This window comes from Cajanus cajan, chromosome 9, assembly GCF_000230855.2.
Source record: "Cajanus cajan strain Asha chromosome 9, NIPB_CcT2T_4, whole genome shotgun sequence".
Classification (NCBI taxonomy): Eukaryota; Viridiplantae; Streptophyta; class Magnoliopsida; order Fabales; family Fabaceae; genus Cajanus; species Cajanus cajan.
The window spans coordinates 22063532-22086939 of record NC_138525.1 but is presented as its reverse complement, the minus strand read 5'-3'; the positions used below and the strand labels follow the sequence as shown (position 1 = coordinate 22086939).

Below are 23408 nucleotides of genomic sequence, written 5' to 3'. Positions count from 1 at the left end.
ATTTTAATTAATTTTTTATTGCCATAAGATATGAGATGAGACAACCACAAATTGAGACAAAATTGCTTGTAGTGAGATCATAATTTCCACAAGCAACATAATGGTTAGATAAAATTATAAGTGATAAGTGGATTGAAACATATGATGGAGGCAAATGATATGGACATATGACTAACAACCTTGCTGAGTGTATGAATTCAATTTTGAAAGGAGTAAGAGCCTTGCTTATAACTGCCTTGGTCAAAACCACATTTATAAGAATTACTGACCTCTTTGTTGATAAAGGATTGCAAGCACTTCATATGATAAATGTAGGACATGTATATTGTGAAGAAGGTTATGATGCAATAAAATTGATGTATTACTAATACATATTATGTTAGGAGGTACACTTGAGAAACATGTGAGTTTGAGGTTCAAGAGATGACAAACTCTCAAGTTGGTCGACTTGCAATGGCCTTTCAGTGTTAAATTAAACGAATGGTGTGATTGTGGAGAATTTCAAGCACTAAGACTTCTTTGTTCTCATGTTATTGCAAATTAGATTATGACATTTTTGTTGATCCCATTTATAAGTTGTAAAATATTTACAAAGCTTGCGAACATGAGTTTCATCCCCTTCAAAATAAAGATTATTGGTTTTCATATTTAGGTCCAAATCTTATTTCGAATCCTACCATGAGACGAGCCACATCTAGAAGGCCAAGTACCAATCGGATACACAACAAAATGAATCTAGCAACTCAAAATAAGTTTAAGAAATGTTTATTATGTCGAATTAAAGGACATAATCATAACAATTGTCCTTTTAAGGAAATTAATATTAATTTAAATTTATGTGCATGCATTTAATTTAAATTTATGTTTATTGAAATGTTCACTTTACTATTAATATTATAGTATTTATATTATAATTAATACTAGCTATTGATATAATATTTATTATTAATAACATTTTCATTATTATCATGATATTATTATCAAATTTTATAAAAGTATTAAATAATTCATATAAAATATTAAATTAAATTTCCATGTGAGACATCACCCCTATATTATTTTTTATTATAAAATATCTAATGTACATATAAATATGTGGTGTAAATTTATTTATCACGATACATAATGTATTAAACTTTTATCATGATTTTAAATTATGATATCAATACTTTAAAATAATTAAAAGAGTACATATAATTAACCTAGTAATAAAAAATATTACCTTTAATATTAAGAATTTAAATTCAATTTAATTAAATTTTATAGAATTAATTTTACAATCATATACAAATATTTAAAATTTATTCATAATAATTTTAAAAAATGTATTTTAATTTTTATAATTTCGTGTAAATGAAGAAAAGAGACGGGAAAGGGGAGCATGTTTGAAAACACGACTAACCCCACCAAATCATTAAAACAAAAAAAAAACCAAAAAAGGAGAAGGAAGATTGTGAAAAGAAATACAATTTATTTTTATAAAAAAAATAAATCTCAAATTCAAGTATTGACTTTCACATTTTGTTTTTTTTTTTTTTAAAGAAGAAGTTCATGGTTGAAAACATGATTTCAAGTAAAATAAAATAAAATCGTGTTTTAATATATGAATTTATGTCCTCTAATCAAATCTGACTATTTTATTTTTCAATTTGAAAAATTAAAAATGAAAAAATCAACTTTTTTAAAATTGACTTATATTTTTAAAATCAACTCGACTTACCCTAGTTTCAATTTTTTTTTTAAACCTACCCATTTTGAATTTTTTTTAAAAAATTACACTATGGATAAAAAAACCACATCCACATCATGATTAATTAGTCCGTAAAGTTTACAAAATAGAAATTAACAAGAGCGAATCTTTTGGGAACCAGCAATTTAGCGCCTAAATCGTATATTCATATTCAGAAACGTGGTCTCCCGCCTAAAGCTATATTATACCAAAGAAGTAGAGAGACACGATATGATTATGAAGTGATAGCATCAGGCGTTATGAAAACTGAAGCGAATGCAAAAGGAAAAATGGTCTCTGCGACGAACCCTAACCCTAAAAATGTGTACCACATCGGAGGCCTTCAAGTGGAATTTCCTTACCAACCGTACGGGTCTCAGTTTGCATTCATGGGTAGAGTAATCTCAACGCTTGATCGAGCTCAGAGAGAAGGCCATTGTCACGCGTTGCTCGAGTCTCCAACCGGTACTGGCAAGTCCCTTTCGCTTCTCTGTTCCTCTCTCGCTTGGCAGCGCCAATATAAAGATAAAGCTAAACAGCACAAACTCAACCTCGCTACGGAGGCAACCACCGATCCTCTTGCTCATGGCGGCGGATTTGTTCCGGAGGAGGTTTCGCTTTCTTCTGGTAACTATCTCTTATAATCCTTATTTAATTTTTTTTTTGTGTGTGTTGTCCTCAGCAAATTGTTCTGCTTTTAGCATCAGAAAATGTGGACCGTACGCAGCCTGAGGTCGGCAACAAGAAGCAGAAGAAAAAGGAAGCGCCGACTATATATTATGCCTCGTAGGTTTTATTATTATTATTATTATTATTTTTTTACCATCGACTTATCAATTGATTTCCTTTTTTATTTTTTATTTTATTGCATAAGTAATTCATGGTTATGAATTGAGAATTTTTTCATCGACTGTTGTTATGGTTTCATGCATTTAACATTGCTAAATATTGTAGAGATCAGTAGATTAGATGGATTCATATTTTCAAGTTTCAACTAGCATTCTATAATTTAAAGTATGGGCATCATCACTTAACTATGTCATTTTTTTTTGTTACACTGTATAAGGAGAACGCACTCGCAAATTTCTCAAGTGATTCGTGAATTGCGGAAAACGGCATACAGGGTGCCTATGGCTGTGTTGGTAGGTTGAATCCGTTTCTTTGATATCACTGTTACTTTTTATGTTGAGTCGTTCGATTTTGTTGTTTTCTGATCATTTTTGGATTTCTCCCTACTAATTTACCTTTGTTTTGCGTTTTTAACCAATATTAATGAAGATTACGCAAAATGTGATTTTGTTTGGTATCGTTTTGAAGAATGTGACTATGCGGCACTTCTCCAATCTGAAGTATTAATTGTCGCACCTTAATAATAAGCGGATATTTTCTTTTGATTCTGAAGCATATTGCATGTTAGTTTTAAAGCATTGCTGATGAGTTACCAATAAACAGCCAACTCATATGATAAGGATTTTAAGTTAGCATGAGTTTTAGTAAAAAGTCAGTATGCCTTATTACCACTCATTCTTGGATATGCAAAAAGATTTTACTTTCAGTAAAGTGATATGGATTTAACTGAGTATTTTTCCCTCTTTTTTCCAGGCATCACGGAAGCATTATTGCACAAATAAAAATATAATTGGCAAAGATAATATCAATGAAGAATGGTTGCTACTTGCTTTTACCTTGATAATTTTTACTTTACATTTCCCCTTTAATCTTCGTACTGATATATTTTATAAAATGTTCTCATCTAACAATATTCATATTGATACTGTTTTGTAAAATATTCTCAGTAAACTATTATTGAAAGATCAGGAAACAGGGTGTCCGGAATTCAAGTGAGTGTATGCGTATCCACTCATGCTTCCTATCTATTTTTTATATCACTCTTCCTGAAGTAACTGAAATGAGAAACCTACAATCTATGCAGAAATGCACATAAAGTCAAAAGTCATCAATCCCTTCAGAAAGGAGGATGCAATGAGGTGCATGACATAGAAGATCTTGTAAAAGTTGGGCAAGTGGTAAAAGGTTTGGCCTCTTGTGATTTTTGTCTTTTATTTATTTGTTTAAATGTTTATGCTAAGCTTTTTGAAGTACAAGACTTATGCTGTTTTCACTTTCAGGTTGCTCTTATTATGCAGCTCGTTCTATGTCAGATGATGCACAGTTGGTATTCTGTCCATATAACTACATCATTAATCCAGTAATACGGGCAGCAATGGATGTGGATATTAAAGGAGCCATAGTGATTCTTGATGAAGCTCAGTGAGTTGTTAATCTCTTTCATTTTAGTTGCCAAGTCAATGAAACAGTTCTTAGGGTCCAGTTAGATGGAACTGGCTTTATTTTGTTATTTTAGATATTAGATAGATTCTCATTCCAGATGTCTTTCACACACCAGTTGTATGCAAGCCAATCTAGAGCTAAATGGCAATTTTTAATAGTTTGGCAGTAGTATATTCCTGGTTTTCTCTATGAAACGTCCCTCACATGCTTGCACTTTGCAGCAATATAGAGGACATTTCTCGTGATGCTGGCAGTGTGGATCTTGAAGAGGATGTTTTGGATAGTATGTTATGAACCTTATTGCTTTTCTTTTCATTGTCACTAATAATGTTGTTTACTTATATGGTCATTGATACCTTTGTAAGAACTACAAATGGAGCTCCAGCAACTTTGTTCTGTTAATGCTGCAATTTACCAACCGCTATATGAAATGGCACAGGTAATAGGGTTAGATATTGGGTTTGAAATGTTTGACTTGTAAGTGTTTTCCTTGGTGCCTATAACTTTAACAAGTGCTGCATTTGTGTAGGGCCTTACTAGTTGGATGGAACAAAAGAAAAACAAGCTAGAAAAACGTGATTTTCAGCACTATGTGTCGTGGTAAGCTAAGGATGTTGTCGTTGTAGTTGTATTATTTTGTGAATGCAATTTTCATTTTGTATTTTGGATCTTGAGGCTGTAGAAATTCCAAGTATTATAGAAGTTCATGTGTTATAGATTTGATATAAACATGCTTGATTGTGTCATTTGCTACTAGTAGTTGATTGGAATTGCAATAATCAGACTGAATAAAGGATATTGGGAAAAGGAGACTTCACTGTGTGTTCTGCACCATATGATATTTTTTACTCATTGTAACTCTTTCTATGTTGGGTTGGGATGGTACTCTTAACTGTAATTTTGTTGCATGTTATATTATTTCTACTCTTGATAAGGAACATGTACTTTCTTTCTCCCGAGTACATCTTCATTTATTTATCTGCCCAGGAAATGACCTATTAAGTTTTTTTGAAGCCAGTTCATGTATTAATAAGGAAATGATCCTTTGATTGCCTAGTGTTCACGTATGATATTTATTGTTTTTAAGAATTGAAGGGTTGCTACAAGCTTTAAGTACTTGTGGTTAATTTTGTTATTTTTTTAAACTCCATTGCAATTTAATTGATATTTTGAGAAAAAATTATTTAACTGTTGTCATATGGTGGCTAGAGCCTCATAAAATAAAACTCATAACTTGTGAATTATATCCGGGATTCATTGACATAAGCTTTCTATATGTATAGTTGGACTGGTGATAATGCTTTAAGAGAGCTTGAAGAAGCAAATATTTCAAAGCAGTGTTTCCCTATCTTGCTAGAATGTGCTACCAAGGTATATCATTTATTTGGCATTTGGATTTGGATTATTCTTATGTTTGCATTGTCATTTATCAACTTGATATTTTGTTCAAGGCAATCAAAATTGCTACTGACTTGGAGACTGATGCACAGCATTTAAGTGGCATGTCAGTGATAACATTGGAAGGTCTGGGTTTATGGTTATTATGTGTTGTACTGTATTCCGTTATTGACACCATTCAATATTTGTTACTACCAATGATATTTATTGATCTCATTTCAGGCTTTTTCTCATCACTGACTTATTTCTTCTCAAGAAATGGATCTCACATGTTGGATTACCAGCTTGCTCTTCAGCGATGTGTTAGAAAAGATAGTGGTAAGTTGTTGCAATTACAGACTAACAATAATATCCAGAAGAACCACAAACGATATGGTTGGTAGCTAGTACATAAGTGAATGCTAAATGGTTTGGAGTTAAATCGATTTTTTGAGGCCTTTATTGAAATATAATAGAATCTAAATTAACTAATTGAAATCATTTATGTGGAGATAACATTTTAAAAGATTTGTTTTATGTCAAACATGAAAGATTAAATTGTTTAATTTTTGGAACATATAGAGTGTGTTTGTATAAACGTTCATCTAAACGTTAACGTACGTTTGTCTAAAGATGCCTCAGACTTACTTCTCCGTTTCGTGCTTCAGAAATTGGGATTGTCCGTTTGAAGCTTCTCAAACAGAAATCCAAACATGCACTTAGTGGTTCTGAAATATATGGTGCTAGAGTACTGCACAGAACATTACTGTTACCAGAACATAAAAAGGAGACTTGACATGAGATATAAGACAGTGCATTTAGTTTGTGAATTGAATACAAACGAGGACCCTTTTCTTTTTAAGATTGGGAACTAATTATATAGGTTGCAATGATTAAATGGTTTTGTAAAAGGTTATAATAGCTAGCATATAACTATATATCTTATGTTTCCCTCGGTTATTACTGCATTATTATAATTACCATTCATTGGTTCTATGTCAGGAAGAGCTTTTGGAAACTGGACACACACTCTAAGTTTATGGTGCTTGAATCCAGCAGTTGTGTTTAGAGATGTTGCTGATCTTTCTTTATCAGTCATCTTGACTTCTGGGTAAGCATTGTGTGAACAGGAACCTATATGGCAAGCCCAAGTTTATACATGTCCAGATCTTAATTCTTAGTATTTTTTTTCCTCCTATTTCAAGCATGCATCTTGAAACATATTCCTGAGTGGTGCATGCCTATAAAACAGTGCAAATTTCTCGAGTATGGAGGAAACTCCTACTGAAAAGCCAGTGTCTATAGCCTGACCTGATCATCTAGACTGATAATGAGCCAGTTAGGTCCAGGCCACTTAACCCTGATTTCATGTAAGCATATTTGACCCAGGTTCTGTTGCAGTTATTGGCAGAATTAACCTGCTTTTCCATGCTAACTTTCCTGAAAAGTGTCTCTCTTGGAATATCAAGTATTCCAGTAATGTATTGATGTCTCAAGTATTATGTTAAAATATCTCAAATTAACTTGGCATCTTATTTGAAAAACTGTATCGTTGGACAACATTTTTCCTGTTTAGACAATAGACATTCATATTTCAGAGTAATAATGTCCGTAAGAGGAATGCTTGTAACAGTTTCTCTAATACTCTCTTAACACTTTCTTTACTATTGACTAGTATTTATTGAAAGTCACAAATTTGGTGGGTCCTATCTCTCATCTAATGAGTCTCCCCTAACTTAGAAGTGAGATCCATCAAAATTTCTGATTTCCTTCTAGCTAGTAGTCAAGGTGTTAGAAAGAGTGTTACTAGCATTTCTCATGTTTGTTAATATGCCTAACGATATGTCTGGGTGGCAGAAATAACCTATTAACAATATTCTGTGTAAAGTGTTTGTTGAAATGTAGTTCCAGGAGACATTTCTACCTCAAACATTCATGGTAAAGTTAAACTTTCACCAAAAAATTGATATTTGATATATATGTCATTCACATTTTTATTTCTAAAATGAGTTTGCTAGCTAGTTTTATTTTTAATTGCTATGACACCCAGCATGTGAGGGCCAAATTTTGTTTAGAAGTTAGATCAGTTCTCACAATTCTACTTCCTATCATCCTTGTAGTATCATTTATGAACTTATTTTGGTACTTCAGGACACTGTCACCAATGACTTCCTTTTCTTCCGAGCTTGGAGTTCATTTTGAAACTAGTCTAGAAGCTCCTCATGTAATTGATGTTGACTCACAGGTCTTGGCTACTTCTCAATTATCCTTAAAGTTCATCATTCCTTTTTGTGCTGTAAGTTCTTTGTTAAACAAGTTATGATCTCTTGAATGTAGGTGTGGCCTGCTATAATCTCCACTGGGCCAGGCAATTATCCTCTGAATGCAAGTTATAAAACAGCAGATGGATATGCATTCCAGGTATGCTTGCTCAGCATATATTCTTCAACAAATGCTATTCTCTTCTCTAGAACACATCTGTTTATTATAAGCTATGTGATAGAATCTATCACTGATTTAGGATGCGGTTGGAAAATCTTTAGAGGAAATCTTCAAGATTGTTCCAGGTGGATGTCTAGTGTTCTTTCCAAGTTATAAATTGATGGAAAAATTATGCAACCGTTGGTCTGAAACAGGTCAATGGTCTAGGCTAAATGCAGAAAAGTCTCTTTTTGTTGGTGAGTTATCCTTATATCCGAATGCTTTCTGTATTGTGGACTAGGTTTAAGATCTGAGTTTCTGTTGATATTTATGCTTTTACTTTTCCTCATCCTTTTCTCTACGAAGTTCAAATGTTAAAGTGGAAAGACATTATTTTTGGTATTTATATCCAAAATTGATTTTGTTGTCTTGGCAATAGTTTTTGGTTGAATTAAGAATTTGTATTGTGCTTGGTGTGCAGAACCAAGAGCTGGAAGCCAAGATGATTTTGAACTTACAATAAAGGGGTATTATGATTCAATTCATCATGGAAAAAGACCTGCATTGGGAGGGAAAAAAAGGATTAAGAAAAGTGATCTAAATCATGTTCATGCAGTCGATTCCTTACAGAATTCTATGAAAGGAGGAGCTGCTTTACTTGGTGTTTGTCGAGGAAAGGTGTGCCACAATTTTACTTGTATCTAATTATTTTAGATGCTGCTTTTATAGGGCAACTATTGTGGAATTTGATTTTTTCCATGTTTTAGTAGTTTAGTTATATTGTTGTACAGTTGTTTCCTAGATAAGGCCTTTTTTATGTGAGAGTGAGAGAAACAAAAATTAATAACTAGATTATACTGTGAATGATTAAGATTAAATCATACAAGTCACTTGAGTTTTTCAAAAATTCACATCACTATTTTAAATGATCATGTGATTTTAAAAAACTTTTAATCTTGACCATCCATGTATAGTTTTACTGGTATGGTCAAAATTTATTCCTCACTCATAAAAAACCTCTTGTTAGTAGATTTTTTTCTTCCGGTGAATTCTTCCTACTAGATATGACACATGTGTTGGGAATGTTAAATTCCTATTTGGTATGCGAATTTTAAAAATCATTTGCAGGAATTTAACTTTCCTAGAAATCTTTTTTTAATTAAGTTTCCCTCTAAAACTTCATAGGAAGGGTTAAGAATCCAAGATTCCCTTGAAAGAAGATATTTTCTTATAACTATGTTTTAAAAGAAGTATAATTCCCAGTAAATATGATTTTCTTACGGGTGGAAAAGTTTCTGCATACAAAATGCCTCTTAAGAATAATTCTTAGTAAAATTATTCTCTTTAATAACTTCTTTTATATATTAAATTTTATTAATCCAGCAGTTAAATGAAAATGTATTAAGTAGATCAAGTCTGTAAAATTTTGTAAAATTTTAAAATTGTTTGCTACTTTATTAACTTAATATCATGTATAATATACTTTTTAATAATTTAATTAAAAGTCATCAACAAGAGTACACAATTACAAATGTTTGATACTCTGATTTCTCAAACATTTTTGGTGTGCATGCTTGTTCAGTTAATATCAAATTATTCAATGTAAGAACTAATAATTTACATAGTTACCGACGAGACTAATTTTATTAAGACTTAGTCTTTGCCATTATTCATCTTCTTAAGAGTTTATTTTCCCACTAACCCAAATGTTGTGATAAATAATTAGCCCAATTTTGTTTGTCTTCTTGGATTTATAATCTTTCCATATTACAAGTCAATCCTTGCTCGAAAACCTTATAATATTTTTTCCATCTCTTTGATATCTAAGTTTTGTAATACAATTTATTCCTCATCTTTAATGCATCTTACTTGGTCCAAATCACTTGATTTTGGTTCTCAATTACTGGCAAGTTTATATTTCTTTTGTTCTCTCTTTTTTTGTCCCAAGATCTTGTTAAAACCCAAAAGCTTTGTGTAGTGGTTCCCCTTACCTTTTACCAGTAACTTTTTCTTAAAAGTCAAATGCATTGCACTATTAAGTTGTCACCACTTAATTCTTGTATTCTTCTTTGTTTATGATTCTTAAAATAGACATCTTGGATCAATACCTTATGTTGTATAGCAAGTCTTTCTCTTGAAAGCAGCTTGCAATTCTTTCAAGCCCTTTTACTAGAGCTCCTTATCAAAACAAAAATAAAAATTTTGCAACCTTAAAGTTCGTCACTTATAAGTGATTAAATGTTCTTCCCACTTTTTAAGATACATGTCCATAATTTTGAAGTCATATGCTGCCACGAGCTCGCTAAAACCAAAACTGTCACAAGCTCTTGTTAATTGCCTTATCTCACTTCCAACATATCTATTTAGATCTCTACCAATAAGAATGTTTTTTTTAATGAAAAACTTGAACCAACCCCTTGAAATCTTTCCAAAACTTTTCTTTAAAAAGTACTGTAGATCACTAGATCCTATTTGTAGTGTATAACACTGATGATAATGTAATCTTCTGTGCAACAATTAATTTTATAGATAAAATCTAGTCCCCAAGCCTTTTTACATCCACCACATTCTCCTTCCATTTCTTGTTCATGATAATACTTATTCCATCATTTTATCTAATTTTCCTTATGTACTAACCAAAGTTTAAATCTTGTCGTGTCTAGCTCCTTAGCTTTTTCTCCAGTCTATTTAATTTCTTCAAGACTCATGATGTTGATCCTTCTCTGAATCATGGTATCCACCACCTCCAAAGATTTTCTTGTATATTTCAAGTACCAAGTCTAAGTGCCGATGTGAAAACCGTTGCTCATTTAACATTACATCTAGGGATCGATGTAGTGACTCTAATTCAGTTAACATTATACCCGAGTCATATAGCATATTACTTCCAAGTGATCCATGTTTAGGGTTTCAACAAGAATGATATTGGCTATCAATGTCTTAACACAACCCTCTTGGGTTGGGACCAACTATGAGACTATATGTAGAGTTTTTAATTGTGGTTTATTTGAATTGAATAATTTGCTACTATTTTAATTGATTAATTTCTATTTGTATGTTTACATTTCGTTAATTTCAATTAGGAAATGACATTAAAAGTAGTTGGGGTGTAAATAAACAATGTCAATAGTGTAACCGTTATTTAAAATGTTTTAATCTATGTTAATAATATGACTGCTTTAAGATATATGAATTCGATTTACCTTTAGCACAATTATTTGTGCTCATTATTATATGCTTGTATTTATTCGATTGACATAATATAATGCTTGTATTTATTTGATCGACATAATATAATGCTGGGTTGCAGGTTTCTGAAGGTATTGATTTCTCTGATGATAATGCCAGAGTAGTTGTATCCTTATTTCTGCTTATAATTTATTGTTCGCTATTCTTTTTTTTTTTTTTTTTGGGGGGGGGGGAGATCTTAATCTGCCATGTGACTATGGTACATCTTGTGAGGATTGAAAGTAGGTATAATCTCAGATTAAAAAATAAGATTGTTAAAGAGAACAACTTGAAGGTCCTATAATGGGTTTTGATCACACAGACATTCCATTTTTTAATAATCAATGTAAATGTTAACTATAGATTGTAGTTCTTGACAATCTCAGATTATTGTTGGTATTCCATTTCCCAACATGTAAGATTCCTTTCTTTTCTCCTAATATTTATTTTTGAAGAAGGAAGCCTACTATGGGAATAAATTTTTCTGATTGCCTGATTTATTATAACTTAACAGAAATGATATTCATGTTGCACTGAAGAAGAAATTTAATGACACCTACAAATCATCCAAAAATCTATTGAGTGGAAATGAGTGGTACTGCCACCAAGCATTCAGAGCTTTAAATCAAGCAGCAGGTAAGACTTAATTCTATTTATTTATTTTCATTATATATTAACAAAGCTTATTGTTTTTTCAAAATTTTACTTTTTTTTTTTACACTGATTTCTGTAGGGCGCTGTATTCGACATAAACTTGATTATGGAGCAATCATCCTATTGGGTATGAACGGCCTACTACTTCGGTTCTCTTCTTCTCTTCCACCTTTGTTGTTTCTCTCCTTTTTGGATTTATAATTTAGAAACTGATTTTTATATATGAAAGGGAGAATGGAATTTACTAGGCTTTCCACAGTCTGCAAAATATTACACCAGTGTTTGCTGTGGAAGAGTTTTCAACATTAAAACAGTTGTCTTTTTCATTAGTTTGTTTGGAACTAATTCCTTTTAGAATATTTTGAATTTTGGAGGACATTATATGTAATATATGAAAAGAACCTATATAAATTTCTCTCACAGAATATCAAAATACAGAATCTTGATGACTTAAGGGTCTCCTAATAGAGAGAAACCTTATCACAACTTTTATTATATTTTTTTCTTTCCTCAATACGAAGTGCTCACAGCTATTTATATTGTACCTCCTAACTAATTAGCTTTTCTGCATTAGTTAATTACAACTGACTCTTCATCAATATGTACCCAGAATTTATACAACTAAAGATAATGAATTACTAAAAATAGTAAAATACATCCCCCGCTAGGTATTACAGGCTCCCCCAATTAACAAAAGGCCTTGCGCCAAGGTCCTGTTGTAGCACCACTGTCTGCACACCAACCTTTCTCATTCAATATTTTTTTGGGCACAGAGAGTATCTAGATTTGCCTCAGCTTCATCTAAAGGGTTCATGTCATCTTCGACCATCTCTTGTTCACTGAAGATGGAATTCAATTTGTGCCACACCTTACATTTTTGTTGATGGTTTCAATTCCATTCTTCAGCACGAAAATGACACTGGCCCCAAGCAATCCTTTCATTTGCTTTCTGGTTGGAAAATTGCTGGTTGTTGCCTTTTTGCTCCTTCCAAGTGCTGGGTTTGTTGGTAATGTTTGGTTTAGATTGTTGCAGGTTGGTGATGGGAGTGATTTGAGGTAGATATTGATTGGTGGTGGTCCCAAGTGTACAGGTTTTGGGTTGGAATTGGAAATCGGTTGAAGATTTGTGAGTTTCTTGAATTCGTTTTTCTGATTCAGCCAGTATATCACACTGTAATTTGGCCAACCTCAGCCTCCTGAATGGTGTTAGGTTTATGTAACCTCACTGCCTTTTTCCAAGGGACTGCTCAACCCTCCCAAGAAAAAACTCACAACCATAGCCTCAGTAACTTCCACTTTGGCTAATAATGCATCAATTTTTTCCATGTAATCCTCTAAAGAATCCTCATACCTCAACTTTGGCAACATAGGAATTGGATCATCGTAGTTTCCTGCATCAAATCAAGGTCCCACATCTGACAAAAATTGTTTCCATGGTATGGATTTCTTTCCTTTGTGAGTGACATAAGGTGTTGCCAAGCAAAAGCTTTTCCATCCAGGATAGGAGCTACTGCTTGCCCCGTTGCTCCTTTGATTTCTCTTTAAGCTCAAAAAATTGTTGTTTTTGTCCTCCAGTTGTGGTAGTTTGTTCCATTTCCATCAAATGATTGAAAGGAAATTTGTGATCAATCACCTTGAAGTGAGAACTAGGATTTGCTTCACCACCTTTCTTGGACTCCACCGTATCATCTTTTTCTGATTGTTCAGGCATATCAGTAATTTCTCTATCATGAAACACATCTCTTCAAACGAGTTCTTGGTAGATTGTTGGGACTCTTCAAGAATGTGTTCCAAGCGTTCAATTCTTGCCTCCAAATCTTTATTGTAGACAGATTCCACCATTGTTGCTGACTACTGATACCACTTGTAATATATGAAAAGAACCTATAGAAATCTCTCTCATAGAATATCAAAATACAGGATCTTGATGACTCAAGGATCTCCTAAAAGAGAAACCTTATCACAAATTGTTATATTTCTTTCTGCCCTCAATACAAAGTGCTCACGACTTTTTATATTACACCTCGTAACTAACTTTTCTGTACTAGTTAGTTACAACTGACTCTCACATCAGTTCATACCCATAATTTATACAACTAAATAAAATGAATGACTAAAAATACATCCCTTTAATAGGTATTACCATTGGTAAATATTATCGTATCAATGGAACATAAATGAGTTGTGACGGTTTTTCCCATGGTGCAACCATGAAAGCAGGCAGTTCTGTCTTGCAAACTACCTTTTATGTTTAGATCTAATAATCTGGTGTTTCCCCCCCTTGTTTTGGTATGCCATTGAGGTGCAGTTTATTTTTTCACCAAGGTTTATTTTAACACCATTCTTTGTTTAACCATCAAATTCAACTCTATACTTTCAACAAGCTTTTCTATAATAATTGGTGTAATTATTCTTGTGGAATTAGATGAACGTTTTCGGGAAGAAAGAAATAGGGCATTCATTTCAAAGTGGCTAAGAAGACCGCTGAGAGTATATGACAGGTTTGATATGTCATTGGAGGGACTAAAATCATTCTTTGAGGATGCCAAGGTACATGGCATATTGGTTTTTTATAATCTGCCTTGTTCCTCATCAGGGTTTATTGAAGAGAGGATTTTTAATATATGGTCAACTTGCTGTAGGAACAATATGGCATAAATACAGTGCATGCCACCAAGAAGTTGGGTTTAAATGACGAGGATGTACAAAACAAGGATCGGAGTGCAAGGTTCACAAGAAAGAAAAATCAGAAACTGAACAAGTCTGATAATGGAGATGGGAGAGAAACATCATTGATTCAGACTAACATCTCTTTTCCCACACTAACCCCTCAAGATCTTGTTGAAAGCAAGCCATTAGCTCAAAAGAATAGTAACACATACAAGTGTAAATATCACTCACAATGCTGTAATCAGACAGAGCCAAGGTATTTCTTTCCTTTTGTGTTGCCAGCGTTTTGTTGTAATTGGTAATATGGTATGGTTTTTTTTAGCAACTAAATATCTAAACCTAATGAAAAACACAACTGTTTTGAAGATTTGGTGGATTTAAATCCTTCTTTGGTTGTGACCAAGTTTTTATTTTGGCCTCTATATTTCAAATCTCATAGACATGTAAGAGATATTAATCTTGTATTCAGTACAACTGAAATACAGAATACCCAGCTGATTCTTTGATTGTTTATTTAATAAATAACAATTGCATTTCTTGATGTTAGCCGATCTTTAAGCATATGTAGAATGTAGCTATATAATTGAGTTAGCAAAACTGCCACTGCCAGATCTTATATTAAAACCTATGGTGTTTTTTGTATTTTTTTATCTTTTGGGTAAATAAGTAAAGAAGACCTTAATTGATCTGCATGAACTATTGTTCTTTTTAAAATTTGGATGTCATAAATATGCTTTGCCCTTATGCCTATGCGTCTTTCTATTTTGTTTTGGCTGAGGTCTTTCAGGGTTTCAATTCTGTAATTCTAAAGATTGACTTTAGTTTCTTCAAAGTCAGCTGGACTTAGACATTCATTTTTTATCTCGTAAAATATGTTAGGTATAGTTGATAGTTTTTTATGCCATCAAATAACAATTGTCTAAACTTTAATATAATTTGCAATTATTTTTACATCACTAACAATCACATTGTGGTTACTTGTTGAAAAATGTTTTTATTACAGGTTCACTGGGGAATCATCTGTGGCAATCATACATGAGGAAACTTCCATTGTCAAGGAAACCCCTTGCATTGATGTTGATGACGATCTCAGTAGCCCAGATTACTCTAAGAATGACAACTTTGGTTCCACCATGATTGAGGCCCCAGCTCCATCTGCAGATCACTTATCAAGTCTTTCAATGTCTTTAACCAGCGGAAGTAAAAATTCTTCAAGGGCCCAGTCTTCAATAACAATTACTCCTAAAAAAAATGTAATTACAAATGATATTCTAGAAAAGGAATCATCTTTGAATTTAAGTGTTAATTCTCACAATCCAAAAAGGAGAAAGGCCATGGTCACTCCGTTTATAAACCTCGTTGAGGAAGAAAATTTTACTGCATCTTGTGCCAGTCCTCTTACATGGTACAGAAAAAGCTCTGTAGATATTAGAGAGATATCTCAAGGAAGTGAATGTGGTTTTGAGAGAACTTTGAAATCAAATTCTTCTTCATTACTGACAAGCAATATACCTGGTTCATGTTCACCAACTGCCCCTCCACCGGACAAAAGGTTACAGATATTTTGTTCACACTGCAAAGGTCCATTGGGCCGACCTGAGAATCATCTCTATCTTACATGCTTGTTGAATTCATTATCAAAAGTCCATTTAAGATCCCTTTTGAAACAGAGGCTGAAAACTTGCACTACTGATAGTGTACCAGTTATTATTACTGATTCTTTATTTGTTGACCAACGAATTTGCAATAGAATACCCAAAAGTGCTCCAGAACAGGGTATTTGGTGTCCAGAAGATGGGTGTGTCTTCAGCACTATTTTCTGTCCCTTTTGCAGTAATATCGACAATTTGCTAGGAGTTCAGATCATGGCTACCGATTCATCAAATGTTCAGTTACTTGACAAGGTGACTTTTACCACCCGGGTTAAGCAACATTGTTTCATTTGTGCATGAATCTTAATGTCCTTTTCTGTGGTGTTCTTTGCAGTTTCAGCTGTGTCAATTTTCTCTAGGTGTTCTTTTAATTGTATTTTTCACTCACATTTCTTCTTCAGATATTGTTTTTCTTTGACTCTTTGGAAGTGAAGAGCGGCGAGGAGTCAGGGAACATTGCTTCAGGGGAAGGGGTAAGATTAAAAGCAAATGGTTGTTAGTCTTTTCCATGTAGCTAATACTTATTAAAATAAGGTTTAATTACCTTTTTAGTTTCTATAAATTGATAAGCTTTATTTTTTAAGAGCTTATACGTATCATTTTTTTTCCTTTTAGTTCCTGTAGACTGTAGTATATTTATGTAGGGACTAAAAGGTAAAATTTATGAAACTATAAAGGAAACACATAAATATGTATAAGAACTAAATTGGATATTTTTAATTATAAGGACTAAAATGTAAAGTTTATGAAAATATAATAGTAATTAAATCTTAAAATAATTGTTGACAGTGGCCCATCTGTTTTCTTGCATATTGCCAGAAACAAGCATTTTATGGCTTGGGAAAAGTGTTTAAAACTGGAATTTAACAATAAAACTTCACAGAACACAATCTTTTATCTGTACTTTTGAAATTGTTCTTCATGCATGCTAAAGTGCTGAATTATAATCGATAATTGTGCTAGATATTTACCTGACACTGGATGATGACTTCTTATTTGCTGTAGGATCTGTTGCCAGTTAATGACTCTGGCATGGAGAAAATTGCTGTCTTAAATTCTATTGAGAAATATTCTTATCATCCCCAACCAGGGAATTCAGAAATCTCGAAGACTACTAGAAAATCTAAGGTAAAAGAATTCAAGTAATGCTTCGTGCATTTTGTTGACAAAGTATAGTTAATTCTTAGATATTTCATTGTAAATGATGCAGCAAAAACTAAGAGGCTTGCACCGTGCAGCAAACCAAAGTTGAAGCTAGTAATATTGGGGTTCTGATGCAGTTTTTGGTAACCTGTTAAGAATACAAATTGAGGTGGGGATGCTGGTTTCTCAAAAATTGAATTTAAGAATATTTTTTGTTTGACGTCAATCACATTTAATGTAATTAAATTTTCTATTTGGGTTGAGTTTTTTTTTTTTTTTTTTTTATTAATTTTTTTTAATTTTATATATATATATATATATGTATATATATATATATATATATTTTATATTCTTTTGCCTTTAATTGAGAAGATACCAAAAGTTGGGAAACTCCAGTCATTCTGGGCATTTTATTCTTCCCCAAGTAGCAACTTTTTGGAATCAATAATTGATGCCCAGCTGTATTTAATCAGGGAAGTATTTAAATTTCGTACACACTATTGTTTAAAGATGCTAAGCTTTTGAAGTTTTGGAATTTCAGGATTAGTTTGTACAATTTTTCCTGACTTAAAGTTGTCACCCGCATAATACAAGGATACTAAGTATGAACCTGAGTTGGTGGTTCCGAGAGTATCTCAAAGTTACCTCCCAGATAACAATGACTTCAATTGCAGTGGTGCATCTGTATAGAAAGTTTTAAGGGGTGCTTTCTTTCGTACATTTTGGAAAATGATCTCTACTTACATATGCTGACTTAGTTGAGTTTTTCTGTAAAGCATTCCCAATAGTAATATCCTTCCTGAATGGAGCTATGTTGAAATTGAGGTGTTGATGTTGCTTTAGTACGCCCCATCCAGGTGTTGTAATATTATTACTCAGCCAGGCAGGGAATTGTATATGTTTATCTAAAGCATTTAAGCCTGATTTCCTGATGATAAAATTAAAGTTCTTATTATATCAACAAAATCCTAGTACCGAAAAGTTGTAGGCGTGATTGCGCATTGCAGAACCATAAGAGTAATTAGCGTATCAATAATACAAAAGACGAAACGTGGAGATCGACTTGCTTAGAAAACGGAAAATAGGGAGTGCAATGCAGTCAATGATGAAAATTATAGATGTCAATTATCTATTTTTGTTTTTTTAAATCCTTATTGAAAAGTTGTACCAAACTTTTAAAATATCATCATTTGTCCAATTTTATATCTTAAACATTTAATTAATAAAGTGTTGATTGGTATAAATTAAAAGATAACTATAAAGACTTGCTTTTTGCTTTTTTAAAAAAATATACTAGGTATTTGATTGATCTGAAGTTTCCCTACAAACTATAGATAAAACAAATCATAGAAAGTAAAATTAGGCTTCACAATGAAACCTAGACCGAACTTGAAATTGAGAAGCTTGGAAAATATTACTTGAGTTGATAGAGGCTGGTTTTATGGGCAAAGCGAGTTAAATTTTTTGGAGGAAGAGTATTTTTCTATCATATTTGACTTGAATAGAATCACCTTTAGTCGAGTATATCTATGGTCTATATAAAGAGGTTAAATGACTTTTTTAACCTCTTAATTTATTTAATAGGTTTAATTTGGTCTTTATTATTAAAATGTTTAGTTTGATCGATTATTTTAAAAGAAATGATGTATTGTGTTTTTTTTTGGTCTAATTGAGATTAATGTAGTCAAATTTTTGTATACGTGACATGTAAAAAAAAAGTATTGTCACATATACAAATTGAACCAATTAAATAACATTAGAGACTTAAACAAATAATTTATTAAAAAAATTAACATCTGAACTATTGTGGTATATTAAAAAAATTAATTTTTAAATTTAAATATATTTTGAATCTCTTAAATTTAAGGTAACTTTGATTTTAGTTTTTGTAGTTTTAAAAAATCTTGTTTTAGTCCTTATCAAATTTTATTAGGGAATTTGTAAAATATTATCGCATAAAATCTACTTATTATTATCCTTATTAGTGAAAACATCACATTAAACTAACTAATATTGCATAATTATTTCAAATTTTCATTTTCAAATATGTTATTAGTGTCTTGAAAGATTAAAACAAAATTTTAAAAAATTATGAGAACTAAAACAACAATTTTAAAATTAAAAGATAAAAAAAAAACTTATTCTAAATTTAAACAACTAAAAACATATTCAAGCCATTTTTTCTATTATCCCTCCACTTCATAATCTTTGATCCCATTAAATTCCAATCAACAAGTTTTCGCCTTCTCCAGGGTAACAACATGAAAATGCTCTTGGTATTCATCGAGTTTCATACCACCAAAAAGAAAGATTCAATCACCAATTGAACACGCAACAAGATTAAAAACCCATTGTATGTAACCATATTCAAAAGATGATACCTGGAATTTTAGCCACGTCCAAGCAATGTGAGTAAATGCACCTCCAACTTAAAATTAAACATACCTCCATCAAACACATAATGATTGCAATGCTTCCAAATGCACCAAACTACCACCTCACATATTCTCTTCCAAATCTGTGCATGGTCTCTATTCAACCTTGTATCCTCATGTTGTAAAAAAATGTTGTTTCCATCATTTGGTAGGACTGTAATTAGCCATGTTACCGGAGCGGAGAGGGGAGAGAATATGGTAGTAGCCTCTTGCTACTTATCTAGTTGGATAAATATTGGTTCTATACTTGTCTTATATCTATTAAGGGAAATCTACATATTTTTTCAATATTGGCGTGTATTTACAGATGTATTTGGATATTTATTAAAAAATTTTAAAAAATTATTAATAATTTATGTTTATTTTAATAATTTCTTTAAAATAACAGTTTGAAAGTTAAAACTTAAATCATTCAAATATTATATACAATTTTATTAATTAAGATTCTTCAATTTAGAAACTAAATTTAATTATTGAAGTATTTCATTCCCCATAAATTTTAAAAAATTTAATATGTAATATCATAATTGTATATTAGTGAATCCCACAAGAACTATTTGTAGTTGTCCTATTAACACATGGGTATAAAAACTATCCTTACTCATTATCTGCAGGTGTACATTTATAAGACCCATTTTTTACTCGTAACGAATTTTATTTGTGGATGATCATAATGGATGTCCACCCATAACATAACTTCCAAATACTATCAAACAAAGGGCATGAAAATAGAATATGGAAAAATGATTCAACACATGAATTGTAAAATGTGTGCCAACTATCCTTATTTGTTAGAGGCAATTAAAGAATGCAACCCTGGGAGGAGTTTTCATCTTCCACAAAGAAAGAAACACTTTCTCAAATGACTTATCATTAACCCCTTAAAATGTAGCACGTTATCCAGAGCTTATTGTGTAAACACCAAAATCGTCTTCTACTATTCCCTACAATCTCTCTTGTTACACCTCCAAGATTCATCATTATGCCACTTGTCCATGTCACCAACAAACATTTCTTGTTGTTGAAACAATAAAAAGACCTAAAATGAGTTTTTACAAACGGTTCCTCACCAACGTAATTATCTTCATAAAACTTTACAGGTTTACCATCCCTCATTTTTTTGGGGTGGGTATAGATTGTTTTTTTTTTAAAAATCAATGCAAACCGAACCAATCAGTTTTTAAATGAATTAATTTAGTAGATTCTGATCCAATCCAGTTTATTGATCTAATTTTGAACTGGACCTAATTAATAAATCGGTTTCGAACCGATTTTGATCCAAATTTCAAAATATATTTTAGGATTCCTACTATCTCTTGGCACCCATGGATTTTTCTAGAACAATACCTGAAATTGAAAGCTCACCAAAAATTAATTATTTAAAATTCTAAGAATTAAATTAAAAAGAAAGCAAAAGGGAAGGTATTTACAAATTTAGGAAATAGGGTTTATGCAAAGAAGAAAATGCACTAGCCACCACCAGTAGTCCAGCACCTGCAACCATAAAGGCAGAGATTGCGATAGTGATTTTATTCGTGAGAATCGCAACTTACAAAATGCCGAGACTCCAACGCGACTTCATTTTACATTTTGCAATTCATCGCGTAAACAGGAGAGCACAGGAGAGGCACGCGTACTGTGTGTAGTGTGTTGCGCACAAGAGAGCAGTTAGGACTCGAGAAAAAGTTAAAACAGATTTTTTTAAGGGGTTTTATCCGATCTATTTTAAATAAACCGGTTCGATTAAATGATTTTTTAAAAACCGGTTTGGTTCGGATATTTTTAATTTGGATCAGTTATTTTGTAGATCAGTTTGGTTCAATTTTGAATGATTTGGTTTGGTTTAGTTTTTTTTGCACACCCCTAATTTTTTCCCCCACTTTATTGCTGTCTCAAATCACTTAATATTGCTACTTTTACCACAAAATATTTTGAGATCCCTCCACCAAATATATGTGGACCTATTTCCTCCCTCTTTCATTAACCCCTCCATCCATCATACTTAATGTCTAAAAGTTTTCCCTTCATGGTGAAAACGATTTCACCTCCACTTCATTAAAAAGTCCAACATTTTTAATACTCATCCTTCCCAATTTCTTTTAAGAACACAACTTCTTTCAACTTACACATGAATTTCTTTCCCTCCCTTAAACTCGTATCCACCCAACTGCCCTAACTTACTTTTGAAGAAATTCACTTTCAAACTAGCAACCAACACAAAGAAGTGAAGAATGTTGTTGATGACATAGACATTGCTCAAGGATGTTTCTCCAATGAAGATTGTAGCATTGACATATTGGAGCAAATTCACCACCACCTTATTACTTTTAACTTCCAAATCTTAAACAAATTCAGAGTTTTGACTTGTCACATCAACTCGTTAAGACCTTTCACCACAATAGTAAATGAAAGGGTTTCAAAAGTTCTTTTTTGACAAAGGTTTTTGTTAATTAAAAATTTATTAGTGGGACTTTCATTAACTAAAACCGACATGAAGCTAGAGAATAAACAAGCTTTCATCCACCCCATATTTTGAATCAAACCCAAGCCTATGAAACATGTACCAAAGAAAATTCCATTCATGGAATCAACTTTTTTCTTCTTCCTAATCTACCTTCAAGATCAAACACCTTCCCCCCCCTCCCCCTTTTTTCTTGCTTCATCTACTACTTCATTTGCAACAAGAACACCATGAAGAAGGTTTTTTCTTGTAAAAAAAGCACTTTGTCTACTATCAATCACATTTGACAACACTTGCTCAATTCTTTTAGCTAGAACCATTGCCACAATTTTGTACATACAACCACTAGAGAAATCGGTTTATGTTCACCCAAGTGCGTAGGATTATCCACCATAGGAATGAGGATATATGAAAGACACATTATTACCTTTAGGAACACTCATCTTTCATGAAATTCTCCTAAAAGATCACGATATCTTTTTTTTCTTCTTCAAACTATCCCAACAAGACTTGATAAATTTGAAATTAAAACCATCAAGCCTAAGACTCTTTAAACTTCTATAATCCCACACCACCTATTTTACTTCCATCTCCTCAAACTTGGAAATCAACATATTCTTAAGAAATTTCTTTAAAAATGATCCCATCCAACTTTTTGGTTTATCCTACATCTTTTCACTAAAGCTTTTTGGAAAAAAAAAATCCACCATTTTCCCCTTCACCTTTGTTGGTTCATCCACTTGCTCATCTTTTATGGTAACACCTCTTAGAGAATTTTTTTTCGTATTCTCCAATTAATAAAAGAATGGAAAAATTGTATTATACCATCTTATTAGTAATTTTTATTAAATATATTTCATTTAATATTTATTTATTTTTAGTTATAATTGAAAAGGACAAGTTTAGAGTAAAAAACAAATGATGTTTCAATTGTTTTGAACTTCTCATTGACTTTTCTTTTGCATCGTGAAGGTCATTTCTTTTTCAAATCAAGTTTTCTATTTTTTAAATCTCCTAAATTAAAATTTTTATCTAAATGATTCTACTCTCTACTAGATGAAGAGGTTGTCTCCTCTAAAAAGAAGTTAATTAATTTTAAAGTTTTCCTTTTTTAACAGTCAATAAGCAACTTACAACATAACAATACTTTCATCATACTCAACAGGTTCAACATACAACACATGACAACAAACAACTCGATCAACTACAGCTTCACAACACAACACATATTTGCAACTCATATCAACACATAGTCAACTCATCAACAACTTATGCGTCGTCACACATTTCAACTCAGAGATCTCCTACAACACAGGGTGGGCAGTCTAAGTGGCTAGGTCTTACCA

General features: G+C 32.1%; 1 protein-coding gene and 1 long non-coding RNA gene across 4 annotated transcripts; one reads left to right on the top strand and one right to left on the bottom strand.

Annotated features, from left to right (window-relative positions):
• The first annotated feature begins 1841 nt into the window (after window positions 1–1841).
• LOC109800980 (RAD3-like DNA-binding helicase protein) lies at window positions 1842–18132 on the top strand. Of its 3 annotated transcripts, XM_020361926.3 has the most exons (30): window positions 1842–2356; window positions 2431–2515; window positions 2796–2871; window positions 3332–3396; window positions 3526–3570; window positions 3663–3763; window positions 3859–4000; window positions 4243–4304; window positions 4387–4460; window positions 4551–4621; window positions 5305–5392; window positions 5473–5545; window positions 5642–5737; window positions 6401–6509; window positions 7550–7643; window positions 7736–7819; window positions 7920–7965; window positions 8035–8076; window positions 8301–8497; window positions 11130–11174; window positions 11434–11462; window positions 11562–11683; window positions 11781–11828; window positions 14127–14251; window positions 14344–14627; window positions 15375–16275; window positions 16425–16496; window positions 17029–17151; window positions 17234–17335; window positions 17708–18132. In XM_020361926.3, the coding sequence occupies exons 1-29, from the start codon at window positions 1990–1992 to the stop codon at window positions 17273–17275; spliced, it is 3708 nt and encodes a 1235-aa protein (XP_020217515.1). In that variant the 5' UTR covers window positions 1842–1989; the 3' UTR covers window positions 17276–17335; window positions 17708–18132. The 3 variants fall into 3 exon arrangements, with proteins under 3 accessions (XP_020217515.1, XP_020217514.1, XP_082919117.1); XM_020361925.3 differs by having other exon boundaries at window positions 1843–2356; window positions 7920–8076; XM_083062991.1 differs by having other exon boundaries at window positions 1843–2356; window positions 7920–8076; window positions 17234–18132.
• LOC145951615 (uncharacterized) lies at window positions 8300–21682 on the bottom strand. The gene is made up of 2 exons (XR_014429387.1): window positions 21032–21682; window positions 8300–20948 (listed from the first exon to the last, which is right to left on the bottom strand). It is a non-coding gene; the product is annotated as an uncharacterized LOC145951615 (long non-coding RNA).
• Between the last annotated feature and the right edge of the window lie 1726 nt (window positions 21683–23408).